Source organism: Dipodomys merriami, unplaced genomic scaffold, assembly GCF_024711535.1.
Source record: "Dipodomys merriami isolate MVZ:Mamm:240054 unplaced genomic scaffold, mDipMer1.0.p SCAF_70, whole genome shotgun sequence".
Classification (NCBI taxonomy): domain Eukaryota; kingdom Metazoa; phylum Chordata; class Mammalia; order Rodentia; family Heteromyidae; genus Dipodomys; species Dipodomys merriami.
The window spans coordinates 2,109,389-2,126,362 of NW_027206291.1; the positions used below are offsets into that span (position 1 = coordinate 2,109,389).

The 16,974-nt window shown below is 62.3% G+C and overlaps 1 protein-coding gene across 8 annotated transcripts in view; it reads left to right on the forward strand.

Annotated features, from left to right (window-relative positions):
- Positions 1-14,098, forward strand: part of Sugp2 (SURP and G-patch domain containing 2) — a 20,013-nt gene extending 5,915 nt beyond the window's left edge. For 6 of the 8 annotated variants that reach the window (XM_070008441.1, XM_070008446.1, XM_070008445.1 and 3 more), the window contains exons 3-11: positions 433-2,019; positions 4,191-4,311; positions 6,584-7,059; positions 8,161-8,272; positions 8,618-9,048; positions 9,374-9,435; positions 9,708-9,844; positions 10,039-10,163; positions 14,013-14,098. In XM_070008441.1, the coding sequence (XP_069864542.1) occupies positions 433-2,019; positions 4,191-4,311; positions 6,584-7,059; positions 8,161-8,272; positions 8,618-9,048; positions 9,374-9,435; positions 9,708-9,844; positions 10,039-10,159 (3,047 nt within the window). In that variant the 3' untranslated portion in view covers positions 10,160-10,163; positions 14,013-14,098. Of the gene's footprint in view, positions 1-432; positions 2,020-4,190; positions 4,312-6,583; positions 7,060-8,160; positions 8,273-8,617; positions 9,049-9,373; positions 9,436-9,707; positions 9,845-10,038; positions 10,164-10,291; positions 11,015-12,016; positions 12,121-14,012 lie in introns of those variants that run through there. The other 2 variants (XR_011368917.1, XM_070008440.1) reach the window with 2 other exon arrangements.
- Positions 14,099-16,974: the final 2,876 nt, after the last annotated feature.

The window sequence follows — 16,974 nt, forward strand, 5'->3', positions numbered from 1 at the left end:
TTATAAGCAAGGTGCTTGTGGGTCACACTTCTAATCCTAGCTACTTAGGAGGCTGAGATCAAGATTCAAAGCTATGCAGGGCAGAGAACACTGGCATATAAATAAATCAGGGGAAGCCGGGTGACGGTGGCGCACGCCTGTCATCCTAGCTACTCAGGAGGCTGAGATCTGAGGATCACATTTCAAAGCCAGCCTGGGCAGGAAAGTCCATGAGACTCTTATCTCCAATAAACCACTAGAAAACCGGAAGTGGTGTTGTAGCTCAAGCGGTCACCTTAAGCTGAAGAGCGCAGGGACAGCGCCCAGGCCCAGAGTTCAAGCCCCATGACCGACCAAATAAAAGTAAAGTAGTGGACTAGCTCGTGGCCAGAGCCCATTCCTTAGCAACCTGTGGTCTAAAGTAGCTGTGTCTTTTTGTATCGTTCATTTCAGATCTGTTAAGGGCAGCCCCAAGAACCAGAGCGGACATGTATGAGGGTGCTCCGAGCGAGGGCAGGTCTCTCAGCAGCTCTGTGCCTCACTCTCGAGACACTGGGCGAGAAGGTCTCAGAGGCGAAGTGTTTCCAGGACCTTCCTTCCGGTTAAGCAACCCTGCCATCAGCGATGACAGCTACTTTCGAAAAGAATGTGGCCGGGGCCTGGAGTTTGCCCACCCTGACTCTCGGGACCCCGGCTTTGGCCCCAGGAAATTGGGACATTTCCAGGCTCCGGACTGGAAGCTAGCGGTGCATGGCTCTTGGGAGCAGGGCCTTGGCCCCCAGGTCTCATCAGAGCCCTCGTGGGCACGGGAGTGCGGGTTGGGTCCTCCTGCTGTGCCAGGGGACGCCACCTCCTCCAGGCGCGGGGAGAAAGACTGTGTGGAGGAGGAGAGTCAGGATTACGACTCGGACCTCCCAGGGGAAGCTGACGCTGTGCCCAGGGGCCACGGGCAAGTCCAAGCTAGAGGCCAGGAAGGTGCCCTCCTGGGAAAGGGGGACACTGAGGGCCTGCTCACAGCCAAGGCGGGTACTGGGAAACTCAACACGCTGAAGAGTGTGGCCACAAAAAAAGTACCTGCTGTGAACCGCATCCCTTCCAAACCTCAGGGCACCCGCCAAAGCCAGAAAGCCACCATGCGCCCCGAGGTGACCCTGGGGACACACCCGGGGATGGAGGACATCCAGCTCCCCATTCCCAAGGGCCCTCTGGGGCTGGACCTGAAGGCCATCCGCTTTCCCCGCAGGAGGACGAGCTTTGACCTCATAGATAAGGCGGACGTCTTCTCGCGGTTCGGTGTGGAGATAATCAAGTGGGCGGGGTTCCACACAGTCAGAGAGGACGCCAGGTTCTCGCAGCTCTTCCAGACCCTCTTTGAACTTGAGACCGAGACCTGTGCGAAGACCCTCGCCTCCTTCAAGTGCTCCTTGAAACCAGAGCACAGAGATTTTTGCTTTTTTACTATCAAATTTTTAAAGCACTCCGCTTTGAAAACACCCCGAGTGGATAATGAGTTTTTAAACATGCTTTTAGACAAAGGTGCTGTGAAGACCAAAAATTGCTTTTTTGAGATCATAAAGCCCTTCGACAAGTACATCATGAGGCTCCAGGACCGCCTTCTGAAGAGCGCCACGCCCCTGCTCATGGCCTGCAATGCCTACGAGCTGAGCGTCAAGATGAAGACCCTCACCAGCCCCTTGGACCTGGCGCTGGCCCTAGAGACCACCAACTCCCTCTGCCGGAAGTCACTGGCCCTGCTGGGACAAACCTTCTCCCTGGCCTCCTCCTTCCGGCAGGAGAAAATCTTAGAAGCCGTGGGCCTCCAAGACATTGCCCCCTCCCCTGCCTCCTTTCCCAACTTTGAGGACTCCACTCTGTTTGGGCGGGAGTACATGGAGCACCTGAAGGCCTGGCTGCTGGCCAGCGGGTGCCCCCTGCGGCTCAGGAAGGCCCAGCCAGCGCCGGAAGAGGGGGAAGAGGAGGAGAGGGCCAGTCCTGCGAAGTCTGACCTGCACCCTGGGGCGCCCAGGCCACTGGATGCCGGTAAGGACGGCGTGGAAAGTTGCTGTTCGGTGTGTGTGGCTTGTTGCCTTCCCTGATCTTGTGGGATGTTTTTGTCAGTCATGTGGCTTGAACTCTGGGCCTGTGCACTGTCCTTGCTTTCTTCAGCTCAAGGCGAGCGCTTTACCGCTTAAGCCAAAGCGCCACTTCCAGTTTTCTAGTGGTTTTTATTGGAGATAAGAGTCTCACGGACTTTCCTGCCCAGGCTGGCTTTGGACTGCAATCCTCAGAACTCAGCCTCCTGAGTAGCTAGGATGACAGGCGTGAGCCACCTGTGCCCAGCTTCTTGTGGGAGGTTTTGCACAGGTTCCCCTTAGGTGTTTGTTTTTTTCTTTTCTTTGGCTGCGTGTGGGATGGAAACCAGGGCCTTGTGCATGCTAGAAGTGCGCTCCACCACTGAGCCCAGCCCCAGAAATACACTGTCCTGGTGTGAGCAATCTGTCTACTCCAGAAGTCTTTACTCAGTTTTGGGAACCTGATAGGAAGCTGTCTCTGGCCCTTGGTCACACTTGTTGGATAAGTCTGACTTCGTGCCAGTCTCCAGACTCCCTTGTCCTTCGCAGCTTGCCACCGTGAACTTGATACTCTTGGGGGAAGCCAGGCAAAGCAAGCAGCTCCGTGTAGTGGGAGCAATAAGGAGAAGAGGCGCACTTTCGGGAGGCGCCTCTGCTGTGAGGTGACCATTGCCCCAACGCGGGTCGGTCCGGTGTGCGTGCGCACAGCAGCGTGCTGGCAGTGTCTGTGCCCAGAGCTGCGTGGGAGCCGGGACGGAAGGCAGGATGCCAGGGCAGCCTGGGCAGCAGTGAGAAATGCCCACGCTGGTGGGGGTAGGGGTCGTCCTGGTGCTACACACTAGGTGCATGTGCCTCCTGCGCATCAGGTCCTGTTCCATCCCTGCACTGCAAAAAGGAGTTGTGGCCACAGACACACAGAGAGTCTGGGAAATCTCTCAACTTCAAGGCTGGTTTTGACAGGACAGAGAGACACCACTGTGCTGTCAAAACCCACAAACGCTGGCCCACAGGAGCCCAGGAGCGTGCTCTTCCACACCACTGGCTCCGCTGAAACAGAGCAGTCCTGGGGCTGGAAGCCAGGCGCCAGTGGCACACACCTATAATCCTAGCTACTCAGGAAGCTGACATCTGAGATCTCTGAAGCCAGCCTGGGCAGGAAAGTCCCCGAGACTCATCTCCAATTAGCCACCAGAAAACTGGAAGTAGAGCTGTGGCTCAAAGTGGTAAAGCACTAGCCTTGAGTGTAAGAGCTGTTTTCAACTGGAGGTATACCCAAGTGGTAGAGTACCAACAAACATGGAGCCCTGAGTTCAAACTCTAGTATTACTCCTTCCTCCCCCTCCTCCTCCAAAAAAGTCAGACTTTTGGCAAATATTCTGTGAACTTGAAGGCATTGGCCTTTATTAAGTGGAGAATATGCCGGGCACCGGTGGCTGACACCTGTAATCCTAGCTACTGAGGAGGTTGAGATCTGAGGATCACGGTTCAAAGCCAGCCTGGGCAGGAAAGTCCGTGAAACTCTTATCTCCAATACACCACCAGAAAACTGGAAGTGACGCTGTGGCTCAAGTGGTAGAGTGCTCGCCTTGAGCTGAAGAGCTGAGGGACAGCACCCAGGCCCAGAGTTCGAGCCCCATGACTGACCAGAAAGAGGAAAAAAAAAGTGGAGAACATTTATGTACCTTTTTTCTGATAAAAAAGACCACATTTGCTTATTTTTTCTAAGCTAACAAAGGAATGAAATCTTCGGCACACCTGCTGCCTGTGTCCTGGTGTGCTTCCTGCTGGTCATTTTCTCCTTAGCCATGTTCACTAGCTTTTCTTCCTGACTTCATTTGAGCATCAAAGCTGGGTTTGGTAGCTGTTTGTCTTGTGCAGGTTCAGTGTCTCCCTGTGTCCCAGGCGGGGCTGCCGCCCCCACCAGCTCTGTGTAGGTAGGCATGCGCTCCAGGTCTGTCCTCCTCCTCTCCCAGCACATAAACACGGCTGCTCTGTGCTGTCCTGTGAGTGGCCACTTCCACTCCCAGCGACTTCACTGTGTCTTGTGGAGAAGTGCTAGGCCGCACCTGCAGATCGCCCCAGGCTCTCAGCCCTGCGGTTGGTTTCTCAGCACTGTTCTCTGTGTTCTCTGTGTTGCAGCGGTGCCCCCACGCGCGGATTACACGGTGGTGTCCACCATTGAGCAGCTGGTCACGCGTGTCCTGGATGGCAGCCTGTCCCCCAAGGAGAGAGCCGCTCTCAAGCAGGACCCGGCATACTGGTAGGGATTTCGTTCTTACACCATGTTTTTGCAAGACTGAGTGGCTCAGGGGCCCCTCTCTGCAGGAGCGTGTGCCAGGCATGTGCTCACCGCCCCCCAGCGTGGATGCACAGCAGCCTTCTCCCAGGGCTGGCTGAGAGGGCTGGTTTGTTGGTGCTGAGAGCAGAGGGTAAGGATGGGCGCTAAGGGGCCCTGGGCTGACCACGTGGGCCCTGCTGCAGGTAGTTGTATCCCAGACACTAGTCGTTCCTCTCCTCCCTTTCCTTGTGGTCCTGATTTTCTGGTGTTCTGGCGTTGTGGTCTCATCACATCGTTAGGCTGGCCTGGAGCTTGCTCTGTGGCCCAGGCTGGTCCTGACCTCCTCATCCTCTGCCTCCACCTCCTGAGGCCCTGGTCGCAGCCCCCACACCCAGCTCAGCCCAATATCTTGGCACCACCACTTACATGACAAGGGTGTGGCTTCCTTGAGGAGGCTGGTATGCACTGCTGCAGTTCCCCTTCAAAACGTGGCCAGGGCTCAGGGGCCACAGATGGAAGGTGATGCCAGACGACTTTGGGATACTGGCCAGCTTGGGTTGTACACCCAAGACCCTGCTCAAAGTTAAATTATAGCTGGGTGCCGGTGGCTCATGCCTGTCATCCTAGCTACTTAGGAGGCTGAGATCTGAGGATCGCCATTCAAAGCCAGCCTGGGCAGGAAAGTCTGTGAGACTTCTTTTTTTTTTTTGGGGGGGGGGGTGTGGTCATGGGGCCTGAACTCTGGGCCTGGGCGCTGTCCCTCAGCTCTTCAGCTCAAGGCTAGCGCTCTACCACTTGAGCCTCAGCGCCACTTCCGGCTTTTTTCTTTTTGCTTATGTGGTGCTGAGGAATCGAACCCAGGGCTTGTCTGTCATGGGGCTTGAACTGTGGGCCTGGGCACTGTCCCTGAGTTTCTTTTTTTTTTTTTTTTTGGGTCCGGCCATGGGGCCTGAACTCTGGGCCTGGGCGCTGTCCCTCAGCTCTTCAGCTCAAGGCTAGCGCTCTACCACTTGAGCCACAGTGCCACTTCCGGCTTTTTTCTTTTTGCTTATGTGGTGCTGAGGAATCGAACCCAGGGCCTCAGGCATGCAAGGCAAGCGCTCTACCACTGAGCCACCTGCCCAGCCCCATCCCCTGAGTTTCTTTTGCTCAAGGCGAGCGTTCTACCTGAGCCACAGTGCCACTTCTGGTTTTCTGGTGGCTTGATGGAGATGAGAGTCTCACAGACTTTCCCAACAGGGTGGCTTTGAACCGCACTCCTCAGATGGCCCCTGTGCCCGCCCCAAGCTCACGGTGCGCTGTGCGGGCCTGCCGCCTCACTCAGAGCTGTGTGCTCGCACTGTGCAGGCTCAGGGAAGGAACCCCAGCCACTGTGGCCCGGATTGTGTGTATGTGTGTGTTGATGGGCTCAAGCCCAGGCTGGTTTAGATTTTGGATTGTGATCCTTGCACTGTGTGTTCCTTTCCGCCGGTGTTGGGTAGGTTCCGTGAGATCCAGCGGTTTGTTCTGCAGTGGGCTCTGTGCGGGAGGACTTGGCCGCCTGCAGGCCAGACCCACAGCGAGGCTGGGCGTTGGGGGCTGGCGGCAGCTGCTTCCTCCCGCACAGGTCTGAGCTGTCAGCTTACCTGTGCTGAGGCATGGAGCCCGTGTGGGTCTGGACGGGGCCGCAGACTGCAGGGTGTTCACGGGAGGCTTTGGGACACATTGCAGCTGCACTGTGTACTCTGCTCCTAGAGGTGACCTACTTAAGTTCCATGTGAATTCTCAGCCCTTTACAAATGCCTTGAGCATCCTCACTCGGTGCTCACCTGAGCTCTGGAACCAATTCCTGTGGGTCCTGAGGGTCATGGGCATGGACTAACAGGCCTGCCCCCCTGCTCCCATTGCCCAGAGCCACCGTTAAGTGTCCTCGTCTTCCTTCAGTCCTTGTGAAGCCAGCCAGCGTGCGTGGCTGTGCACCGCGGTGGTTCCAGTGTGGCTGGCATGGCTTGCTACTGGTGGCCTGCCATCTCAGTGGCACGCTGCCGGCCTGTCCCTGTGGCCTGCTGGACACAGCTCCCGTCCCTCGCAGGTCACAGATGGCGTAGCTGAGTGCTCACAGCACTCACCCACCTCTGCCACTTTAAGGAGTCTCTTCCTGGCAGCTGCAGGTGGCCCTGGACTGGTGTTCCCTTGGCTCCTGTACTGCTGCAGGCTGGCAGGTCGGAGGAGGTCGTGGCTGGGTCGTCACGTGGTACTCTGCGTGTCCCCGCAGGTTTCTGGCTGACGAGGGCAGCCTGGAGTACAAATACTACGAGCTGAAGTTGGCAGAGGCCAGGCCGAGGCTCCGGGGGGGGCCTAGCTCCCAGCAGCCGCCCACCCCAGCCGAGTGCGCCGTGCGGGCCATGCTGTATGCGCGCGTTGTTCACAGCCTCAAGAAGAAGCTGCTCCCGGTCCGCCGCCGGCGGCCCCTGCGGGCCCAGGGCCACCGCGGCTGGTGGGCTGGGCGAGCCCCCGCCGGCACGCAGATGCGCCTGTCCCCCGGTGCCCGGCCAAAACCTCTCAGCCGGCGGGCTCTAGGCTCCTCACAGACCAAGTCACCCCTGCCAGGAGGAAGGGATGCCACCAAGGACGACCTGCCAGGTCCCACCGGGTCTCCACCTGCAGCAGCATGCAGCCCTGAAGACGCAGGCCCAGCGGGCATGGACGTCCTGGGCACCCCTCGGACCTCTCCCTGCCCAGCCGCCAAGGGTGGGTGCTGACCCCGCCTCACCCACCACCTCCACAGCTGGCACAGGGGGGCAGTCAGCAGGCTGCGCAGGCCACGAGCCCAGCTCCAGGGACCGTCTAGGCAGGACGTGTGGGCCTTTCCCTCCCCTCTTCCGCCTTCCCCTTCTCCTTGAGGTCCTGGCCTGACGGTGGCCGGCAGGAGGGCCTGGCCCCGGCGCTTAGGGCGGGGGTGCCACTCCAGCGATTCCGCTGCACAGAATCCCAGGCCCACAAAGGCCCGTGTGAGTGTCTTACACCATTTGCTCACGGGATTTGGACCCACAGTCTCTAAGACCTGTGGAGCACAGATGCAGCTATCGTTTTGCAAGTATTTCTGTTGGGTTTCATTTGTCTCTCGTAGTGCTAGGGATGAGCTGAGGATCTCGAGGTGCTAAGCAGGCCCCAACTCGGTGGCACACCTGGCCCAGTGTCGCCCCTTCCTGCTCCATGGAGCCTGGGTGTACAGACCCTGCAGGCAGAAGACAGCTCCTGCCCCGACTCACAGCCTCTGCTCCACTCATGGCCTAGATGCCCCTCCGCTGCCACACGTGGACTGGCCCTCTCGCAGTGACACTGCCTCTGCGGCCGCAGGCCTTGCCCCTGGCCCGCTCCCCCACACCACAGCCCCGCACACGCTTGGATGCGCAGGAGCCTGCCCACCCGCAGGTCCCAACAGCACAGGCTCATCTTCTCCGTGCCTGTCACTCACGGCCAGCCTGGGGGGTGTCCCTGACAGACTCACCAGCCCTATGTGGCCAAATACTAAAGAGCTGGTCTGGTACCGGTGCTACACTTGTAATCCAAGCTCCAGAGGCTGAGATCTGAGGATCGCATTCAAGGGCAGCCTGGGCAAGAAAATCTGAGACTCTTATCTCCAATTAACCACCAAAAAAGCCTGAAGTGGAGCTGTGGCTCAAGTGGTAGAGCATCAGCCTTGAGCAAAAAAGCATAGGGACAGCACCCAGGCCCTGAGTTCAAGCCCCAGGACCAATACAGGCCCACGTAGTGAAGAGCCTGTGGCCCGGGGAGGCCATGGGGCGACCTGTGGAAACCCCCACTGTGGTGACAGGCTCTGTTTTGCAGTGGACACAAAGACCATGGAGACCGCAGAGAAGCTGGCCAAGTTTGTGGCTCAGGTGGGACCCGAGATCGAGCAGTTCAGCATAGAAAACAGCACCGACAACCCCGACCTCTGGTGCGTGCCCTGGGTCCATCACCCTGCCCCGCTGTGACGCCCCGCCGTGCCGTCCCGGGGTGTGCTTGGAGGGGCTAGCGCGGCTCGCATGCCTGTGGGCCAAATCCCCTCTGCTCGGGCTCGAGGTGACCGAGCATGGACTGCACGGAGGGCGGGGCGGGCACCCCATGGGTCTTCACGCCCACAGCCGTGGGTCTCCTGCCGGGTCTGCACATGGGTCCTCCCGGAACAGCCAGGCTGCCCAGATAGCCATGTGGGAGAGGCCTGCCTGGGGACCCCTGCTCACCAGAGAGGCTACGACCCCCCTGCTCCCTCCTTCAACTGGAACGTTCCTCCGCCTTCCAGGTTTCTCCATGACCAAAGCAGCCCCGCCTTCAGATTTTACCGGAAGAAAGTGTTTGAGCTGTGCCCGTCCATTTCCTTCCCCCCACCCCGCCTCCCGCCTCCCGCCAGCACGGGCCCCGCAGACCCCACTGCGGCCCGGGGTGGGTTGGAGGACGAAGACCCGGAGGAGGAAGAGGAGGAAGGGGGAGAGGAGGCTCCAACCCATGGCGCCTCCGGGCACGGAGCAGGAGCCGGCAAGCCCGAGGGCCCGGAGGGCAGCCCTGCGGCTGACGGCCTCCCTGCAGAGGCGGCTGAGGAGGAGCCGGCCGGGCCGGGCCTGGCACAGGCCGCACCCGGCACCTGCCTGCCCCGCAAGAGGATGAGCAGCAAGTCTCTGAAGGTCGGAATGATTCCTGCGCCCAAGAGGGCCTGCCTTGTGCCGGAGCCGGAAGGTGAGCCTGGGGTCACCGGCCGTGGCTGTGACAAGGTGGGCCCCACCCCAGGCCGTGTCCCATCCTGCCCGACCCCTGTCCTGCCTCCCCTGGCCCCGGCCCCTGTCCTGCCTCCCCCGGCCCCGCTTGGCTTGGTCTGCAGTGCTGGCGCGTGCCTAGGCTAGCGTGGCCCAGCGGTTTTACTTTGCTGCGTCACTGCGGCTCCTCGAGGCCAGGGCCACTGTGACCGCGTGCACGTGCACGCATGCGCACACAGGCTGTCGGCATCACACGTCTCCTGTGAGCGGGCTGGGCGGTGCGTGGACAGTGTCGTCCTCTCTTGCAGTCCACGAGCCGGTCCGGATTGCCTATGACAGGCCTCGGGGTCGGCCCATAGCCAAGAAGAAGGTGAGCGGCCGTCCCGCGGCAGGCCTGGGGGAGGACTGCCTCACCGGGGTCAGCCCGTCTTTCTCAGGACGCAGCCACGCTGGGCTGTCGGCCCCTTTCAGGCTGCTGCCCGGAGGTGGGCGGGGCAGGCGAGCGGGGGAGGGCGCCTCAGCCCCAGTCTCGGGCCCTGAAGTCCGGGCTAGCATGTTGTCCGAAGCTGAAAAGGGCTGGAAGTTGGAAGGAAGTAGGGGAGCAGCGGCAGGCACTCAGTTCGGGCCCACCTGTCTCCCCAGAAACCCACAGACTTGGACTTCCCGCAGCAGAAGCTCACCGGCCAGAACCTGGGCTTCCAGATGCTGCAGAAGATGGGCTGGAAAGAGGGCCACGGCCTGGGCTCCTGCGGGACAGGCATCCGCGAGCCCGTCAGCGTGTACGACATGGTCACCACGGCCCGACCCTGCTCCTGGGGGAGGGTGGGAGCTGACCCCAGAGGGCATGGGGGCCGCACTGGTCACCTCAGCATCCGGGAGGCTGAGGCGGGAGGTCAGGATGATGTCTGTGTCTGTGCTTGTGGGCCCCTCCCGGGGGACTCGGGCCCCACTCACTGATCCTTACGCTCCACAGGGGGACGCGCTCAGAAGGGGAGGGCCTGGGCGCCGACGGGCCTGAGCGGACGGAGGACACGTTTGATGTCTTTCGGCAGAGGATGATGCAGATGTACCGGCACAAACGGGCTAACAAGTAGGCAGGTATGTGAGGGGGGGCCGGTCACATGACATCCTTCCTGCCCCCCAAATCCATGGTCCCGCTTTTCCAAAAGCAACATCATCAGTTGCCAGAGCTGGTGCAGTAGTGCACACCTGTAACCCAACTACAGGGGACACAAAGGATTGTGATTTGAGGTCAGCATGGACAAAAAGTGAACAAGACCTGAGTCAACGCACTGTGTGGTACGCCTAGCATCCCAGCTCTGCCTGTGGGAGGCATAACCAGGACCGAAAAATGAAGCAAAAGGGGCTGGAGCATCGCTCAAGTGGTAGAGCGTCCGTGCACCAAGTGTGAGGTTTGCAGTTCAAACCCCAGGACTGGGGGAAAAGGTCACAAAAGAAGATTGTGTGCCATCCAACTGCTCAGGAGACTGAGATCTGAGGAGCATGGTTCAAAGCCAGCCCAGGCAGGAAAGTCTGTCAGACTCTAATCTCCAATGAACCACCAGAAAACCGGAAGTGGCGCTCTGGTTCAAGTGGTAAAACACCAGCCTTGAGCTGAAGAGCTGTGGGACAGCGCCCAGGCCCAGAGTTCAAGCCCCACCACCTACCAAAAAAAAAGAAGATTGTGCGAGGGAAACTCATGGGAAGATGGGCCTTTGAATACAGACCCCGCGGCAGCCTCTTCCCAGTCAGAAGGAGCAAGGGAGCCCCCCCCCCCCGTTCTCCACCTGCGCCTCCCTCCCCCCCTGCATCCTCCCCTGCAGCCTTCCCTCCCCCCTGCGTCCTCCCCTCCCTCCCTGTGCCCTCCCCTCCCCCCCTGCGGCCTTCCCTGCCCACCTGCGTCCTCCCCTCCCCGCTGCATCCTCCCCTCCCTGTGTCCTCCCCACCCCACCTTCATCCTCCCATCCCCCCCTGCAACCTCCCCTCCCTCCCTGCGTCCTCCCCTCCCCCGTGTCCTCCCCTCCCTCCCTGCATCCTCCCCTCCCCCCTGCAGCCTTCCCTGCCCACCTGCGTCCTCCCCTCTCCCCCTGCAGCCTTCCCTGCCCACCTGCATCCTCCCCCTCCCCCTGTAGCCTCCCCTCCCTCCCTGCATCTTCCCCTCCCCCCCTGCATCCTCCCCTCCCTCCCTGCATCCTCCCCTCCCCCCTGCATCCTCCCCTCCCTCCCTGCATCCTCCCCTCTCCCCCTGCAGCCTCCCCTCCCTCCCTGCATCTTCCCCTCCCCCCCTGCATCCTCCCCTCCCTCCCTGCATCCTCCCCTCCCCCCTGCAGCCTTCCCTGCCCACCTGCATCCTCCCCTCCCTCCCTGCATCCTCCCCTCCCCCCTGCAGCCTCCCCTCCCTCCCTGCATCTTCCCCTCCCCCCCTGAGGCCTTCCCTGCCCACCTGCGTCCTCCCCTCCCCCCCTGCATCCTCCCCTCCCTGTGTCCTCCCCACCCCATCTTCATCCTCCCATCCCCCCCTGCAACCTCCCCTCCCTCCCTGCATCCTCCCCTCCCCCCTGCAGCCTTCCCTGCCCACCTGCATCCTCCCCTCCCCCCCTGCAACCTCCCCTCCCTCCCTGCGTCCTCCCCTCCCCCGTGTCCTCCCCTCCCTCCCTGCATCCTCCCCTCCCCCTGCAGCCTTCCCTGCCCACCTGCATCTTCCCCTCCCCCCTGCATCCTCCCCTCCCTCCCTGCATCCTCCCCTCTCCCCCTGCAGCCTCCCCTCTCCCCCTGCAGCCTCCCCTCTCCCCCTGCAGCCTCCCCTCCACCCGTGTGTCCTGGGTGGGCATCCCCTGCCCCTCGGGCTCCCGGCCTCTCGGGGCAGGCCCTGCAAGGGGCAGCGGGGTGGCCGTGCTGGCTGCTGTCCACCCTGCCCGGCCGGGCGCTGTGCCCTGTTCTCTCCCCGATAGATGGGAGCCGCTGGCGACAGCCCAGCTGCAGCAGCCACCGCCCTCCCCACCGCCCCGCCCGGACCTGCGGAGCCCAGGCCGCCATCGCCGCCGCCTCCCTCGTGGTGTGTACGGAACCCCGGCCGGCCCAGGCCCGCACATGCGCACACGCGCTCCTTTCTCTCTGCACCTCTTCCTCTCTGCCAATGCCAGCCTCGGCCATGGCCGCCTCGGGCTCCGGCTGCTTTCAGTGTTCTCAGCGGCTTCTCTTCTAAACACGCCCCGGGCTTGAGGGGTTTCAGGGGCGGTGAGCAAGTGGCCTTCCACCGGGCCCGGGGGCGCCCAAGGAGCGGGGGCGGAGCCTGTGTGTGGAGCCCCGCTGGGGCTGGGGCTGGCGTCCGGCCCTGCCCTGCCCTGCCCTGCCCTGCCCTGCCCTGCCCTGCCCTGCCCTGCCCTGCCCTGCCCTGCCCTGCCCGCACCGGCTGAGGCCACGCAGATAGCAGGGTGCAGGCCGGGGTCCGCCCGCAGGGACCTCAGCGGAACAGGAGCGGGTCTGTAGGGACGCAGTAAGGCGGGCACCGCACAGGGCTTGGCTTTCTTCCTGACGGCAACCGTCCCGCGTGGCGTGGGTTTGGTGGGGTCCTCAGGCCCCTCCCCCACCCACTGCCAGAGCAGCGGAGCCGCCCTTCCCCTTCTTTCTCCACGGGCCTGTGATTGTCCTTTACTAAGCGCGGCCTCTCTGTGGGGTCTTGGAGGCGCCCCGCCTCTCCACCCGCGTCCACGTGCGCGTGCTAGGGATCAGGACCCGGTGCGGTGCACATGGGGGCTGCGTGCCCGGGGCAGCTGGCTCATCGCCCGGGTGTCGCTGGGCCCTGCAGCCCTCCTCATCCTCGGCAGCTGCCCAGAGCGTGGCAGGGCAGTGTGTGTGGCGTGGGCAGTGTCACGGGCAGCGAGTGTGGCGTGGGCAGTGTGTCACGGGCAGCGAGTGTGGCGTGGACAGTGTCACGGGCAGCGAGTGTGGCGTGGGCAGTGTGTCACGGGCAGCGAGTGTGGCGTGGACAGTGTCACGGGCAGCGAGTGTGGCGTTGGTAGTGTCACGGGCAGCGAGTGTGGCGTGGGCAGTGTGTCACGGGCAGCGAGTGGCGTGGGCAATGTGTCACGGGCAGCGAGTGTGGCGTGGGCAGTGTGTCACGGGCAGCGTGGCGTGGGCAGTGTGTCACGGGCAGCGAGTGTGGCGTGGACAGTGTGTCACGGGCAGCGAGTGTGGCGTGGGCAGTGTCACGGGCAGCGAGTGTGGCGTGGACAGTGTCACGGACAGCGAGTGTGGCGTGGGCAGTGTCACGGGCAGCGAGTGTGGCGTGGGCAGTGTCACGGACAGCGAGTGTGGCGTGGGCAGCGTCACGGGCAGCAAGTGGCGTGGGCAGCGTCACGGGCAGTGAGTGTGGCGTGGACAGTGTGTCACGGGCAGCGAGTGGCGTGGGCAGTGTGTCACGGGCAGCGAGTGTGGCGTGGGCAGTGTGTCACGGGCAGCGAGTGGCGTGGGCAGTGTGTCACAGGCAGCGAGTGTGGCGTGGGCAGTGTGTCACGGGCAGCAAGTGTGGCGTGGGCAGTGTGTCACGGGCAGCGAGTGTGGCGTGGGCAGTATGTCACGGGCAGCGAGAGTGGCGTGGGCAGTGTGTCACGGGCAGCGAGTGTGGCGTGGGCAGTGTCACGGGCAGCGAGTGGCGTGGGCAGTGTGTCACGGGCAGCGAGAGTGGCGTGGGCAGTGTGTCACGGGCAGCGAGTGTGGCGTGGGCAGTGTCACGGGCAGCGAGTGTGGCGTGGGCAGTGTCACAGGCAGCGAGTGGCGTGGGCAGTGTGTCACGGGCAGCGAGTGTGGCGTGGGCAGTGTCACGGGCAGCGAGTGGCGTGGGCAGTGTGTCACGGGCAGCGAGTGGCGTGGGCAGTGTGGCAGGCCGGCGTGGGTGTGGCCCGCGGGCCGTGGGCGGCGGGCACAGCAGCGCCTTGTCTCTTGCAGGGCTGAGGACCGCGGCGCCACTGTGCACCCGCGCTGGCGCCTGGCCGCGGAGGCCCAGAGACTGCTGCCACCGCCGCCACCACCGGGCTCCATCCTGCCGAGTGTAAGCGGGGTGGGTGCTGTTGGTCGTTAGTTGCAATAAACATAGAGGAAACCCCGCTGCTCTGCTGGCTGCGCTGTGCTCTTGGGGCCTGAGGCTGGGGGGGGGGGCAACCCATGTTGGGGGAGACACTGGCCATGAAGGACCAAGCAGGCCGGCAGCTCCTCCCACTGCGTGCTCTGGTGGCGACCTGAGCACAGCAGCCAGCGAGTGTCCAGCGCTGGCCACTGCCCGGACGGCCACTCAGAGCAGCGCGATGTGCACAGGACCCCAAGGACACGCACAAAGCCTCCCCCCGACCCCGGGCACTCGTGGCGGGGCGCACACACGCCAGATACCTGTGCAGCCTGGGGGTGGCGCGGCCCATGCCCCCCCTCCCCTGCCGCGGCCTCTGCACCCCGCCTCCTGGAGCACCCCCGGGCCCCTGGGCCCGCAGGCAGCCTGGTCCACAGCACGGCGCTGCCATGGCCCACCCAGGAGCCGCTCTGGCAGAGCCTAGAAATAGCTCTGCCTGTGCCCTTTCCGCCCCGGGCGCCTCGGGCCTGAGCGCACGGCTGCCCTGGCCACACCCGGGAGAAGCAGGCAGAAGCCCTGCGCACGGCTGCGCGCAGCCCTCAGCACCAGCCACATGGGGGGGGCGGGGGGGGGCACGGGCCCAGGGCAGGGAGGGTTCCAGAGAAGCATGGCTCCAGCCACACCCCCAAGCCTCACCCCAGCCCGTCCCGGGGCCACCAGAGGAAGCTCACAGGGGCCTTGTGCGGGGCTGTGTCCCCAGCTGGGGTGGGCAGCCCTGCTCCAGCCCAGGGCACTGTGTTGACCTCCAGCCACCTCTGCTGTGGGGCCGACAGGAAACCACGGCCCTGGACCACTCACCCTATAGTGGTGTGTGTTGTGCGGGTCCCAGGGCTTGAACTCATCTCTGAGCTTTTTCACTCAGGACTGGCACTCTATCACCTGAGCCGCGGTTTTACTTCCAGCTTTTTTTTACTTTCCAGCTTTTTTTAACTGGCAGTAAGTCTCACACACTTTCCTGCCCAGGTTGGCTTTGATCTCAGCCTCCTGAGTAGCTGGGGTGACAGGCGTGGGCCACAGCACTGGCCTATTTAACGTTTTGAGCCGCTGCCAGCCTGTTTGTGAGCTGGGCCGCCGCAGCGGCGCCCTTCTCTCCCCCGGTGTCAAGGAGCATTGTTTTCTCAGCGGAGGTGAGCATGTTTTACACCCCATATTCTCCCCCAGATCCCACCCAGGCCTGCGGCTCTTGTCCTGGGGTGTCTGAGCCTGCTTGCATCCTGGGGATGAACCCCTTCCACCAGGCAGATGGGGGTGAAGAACGCCCTGCTGGGTTCCCTCCCCAGCCCCCAGGCCATGGAGAAAGGGAGAATGGAGGAGAGGAAGGGAAACGTAAAAGTGCAAAGACCACGTGGAGACTATGCTCTTAAACCAGCACCCGCAGCCGGGCACCAGTGGCGCACGCCTGTCATCCTAGCTACTCAGGAGGCTGAGATCTGAGGGTCATGGTTCAAAGCCAGCCTGGGCAGGAAAGTTCATGAAACTCATCTCCAATAAACCACCAGAAAACTGGAAGTGATGCATGGCTCAAGCAGTAGAGCGCTTGCCTTGAGCTGAAGAGCGCAGGGACAGTGCCCAGGCCCAGAGTTCAAGTCCCACGACCAACCAAGAAAAAAAAAAAAAAAAAAACGAGCGCCTGCAAGGCTGGAGCAGGAGGATGGCAGTTCAAGGCCAGTACGGGCTGAGCAGCGCCCGATCTCAAACGATCTCCAAGATAAAATGGCTTGGGTCCTTGTGCTGGGGGTGCAGGGAGCTTCGGCTGCCCCGCAGGGAGGGAAGCCGGGGGGGGGGGGGGGGTGCTGGGCAGGGCTCTCCCGGTCCGCCCAGGCTGCTGGCCAGGAAGCGGCTGAGCACCACTGAGATGAGCAACGCAAACGTGGCCGCAGCTGCCCGGCTCTGGAGGCAGCTGTCCTGGCAAGGAGGCCTCTGATTTGAACCAGGACCATCTCTTCCTGGATGAGCGGTCGCCATTGTTCAGAGGGGGCGGGAGCGGCCGGGGGCCTCAGTGGTGGCCGGGCCTTCTCCTGACACACAGCTTCCTGGCACATCTGGCCATCCAGTGTCCAAAACCAACAGAATGGCCTTGGCCTGAAAGGCCCACCGGACCTGCCCAGCCCAGGAAACCCCACCCTCACTACCGCACTCGGATTTGTTTGGTTTTTATGCCAGTCCTGGGACTTGAACTCAGGCCCTGGGAACTGACCCTACACTTTTTGACTCAAGGCTGGTGCTCTATCACTCAAGCCACAGCTATACTTCTGGCTTTCTGCCGATTTCTTTGCAGATAAGAGTGTCATGGACTACCCTGTCCAGGCTGGCTTGGTTCAAACTCAGCCTCCTGAGTAGCTGGGATGACTGGCATGAGCCGTTGGCACCCTGCTGCCTGGGCTTTCGGAAGAGGGAGTAGTTACAGGAGTTGTTACAAGCCCGGTCCAGTTCACACAGAGCCCAGGGGCAGGGATTCCTGCCCACACCCATGGCTGATTCAATCTGGAACCTTCTCCAAGTCTCCCCAAGGCTGGGCCTGAGCAGCTTTGCCTTGTCAGCAAATTGAGGGAGCTGCTGGGGGGAGACAACGGCCCCGCTCCCAGAGGCTTCCTTCCTGCCAGCCGGCCCCAGCTGCCCCAGCTGCCCTGGCCCTGGCCACGCCCACAGCTGGGCCTTGGGGCCTGCAAGGGTTAAAGATTCCCTGCCCTGTGGCTCACGCCTGTCATCCCAGCCGCCAGGAGACAGAGATCTGAGGATCGAAGCAAGCTTAGGCAGGAATAGTACACAATCAGCCAGCAAAAAGTC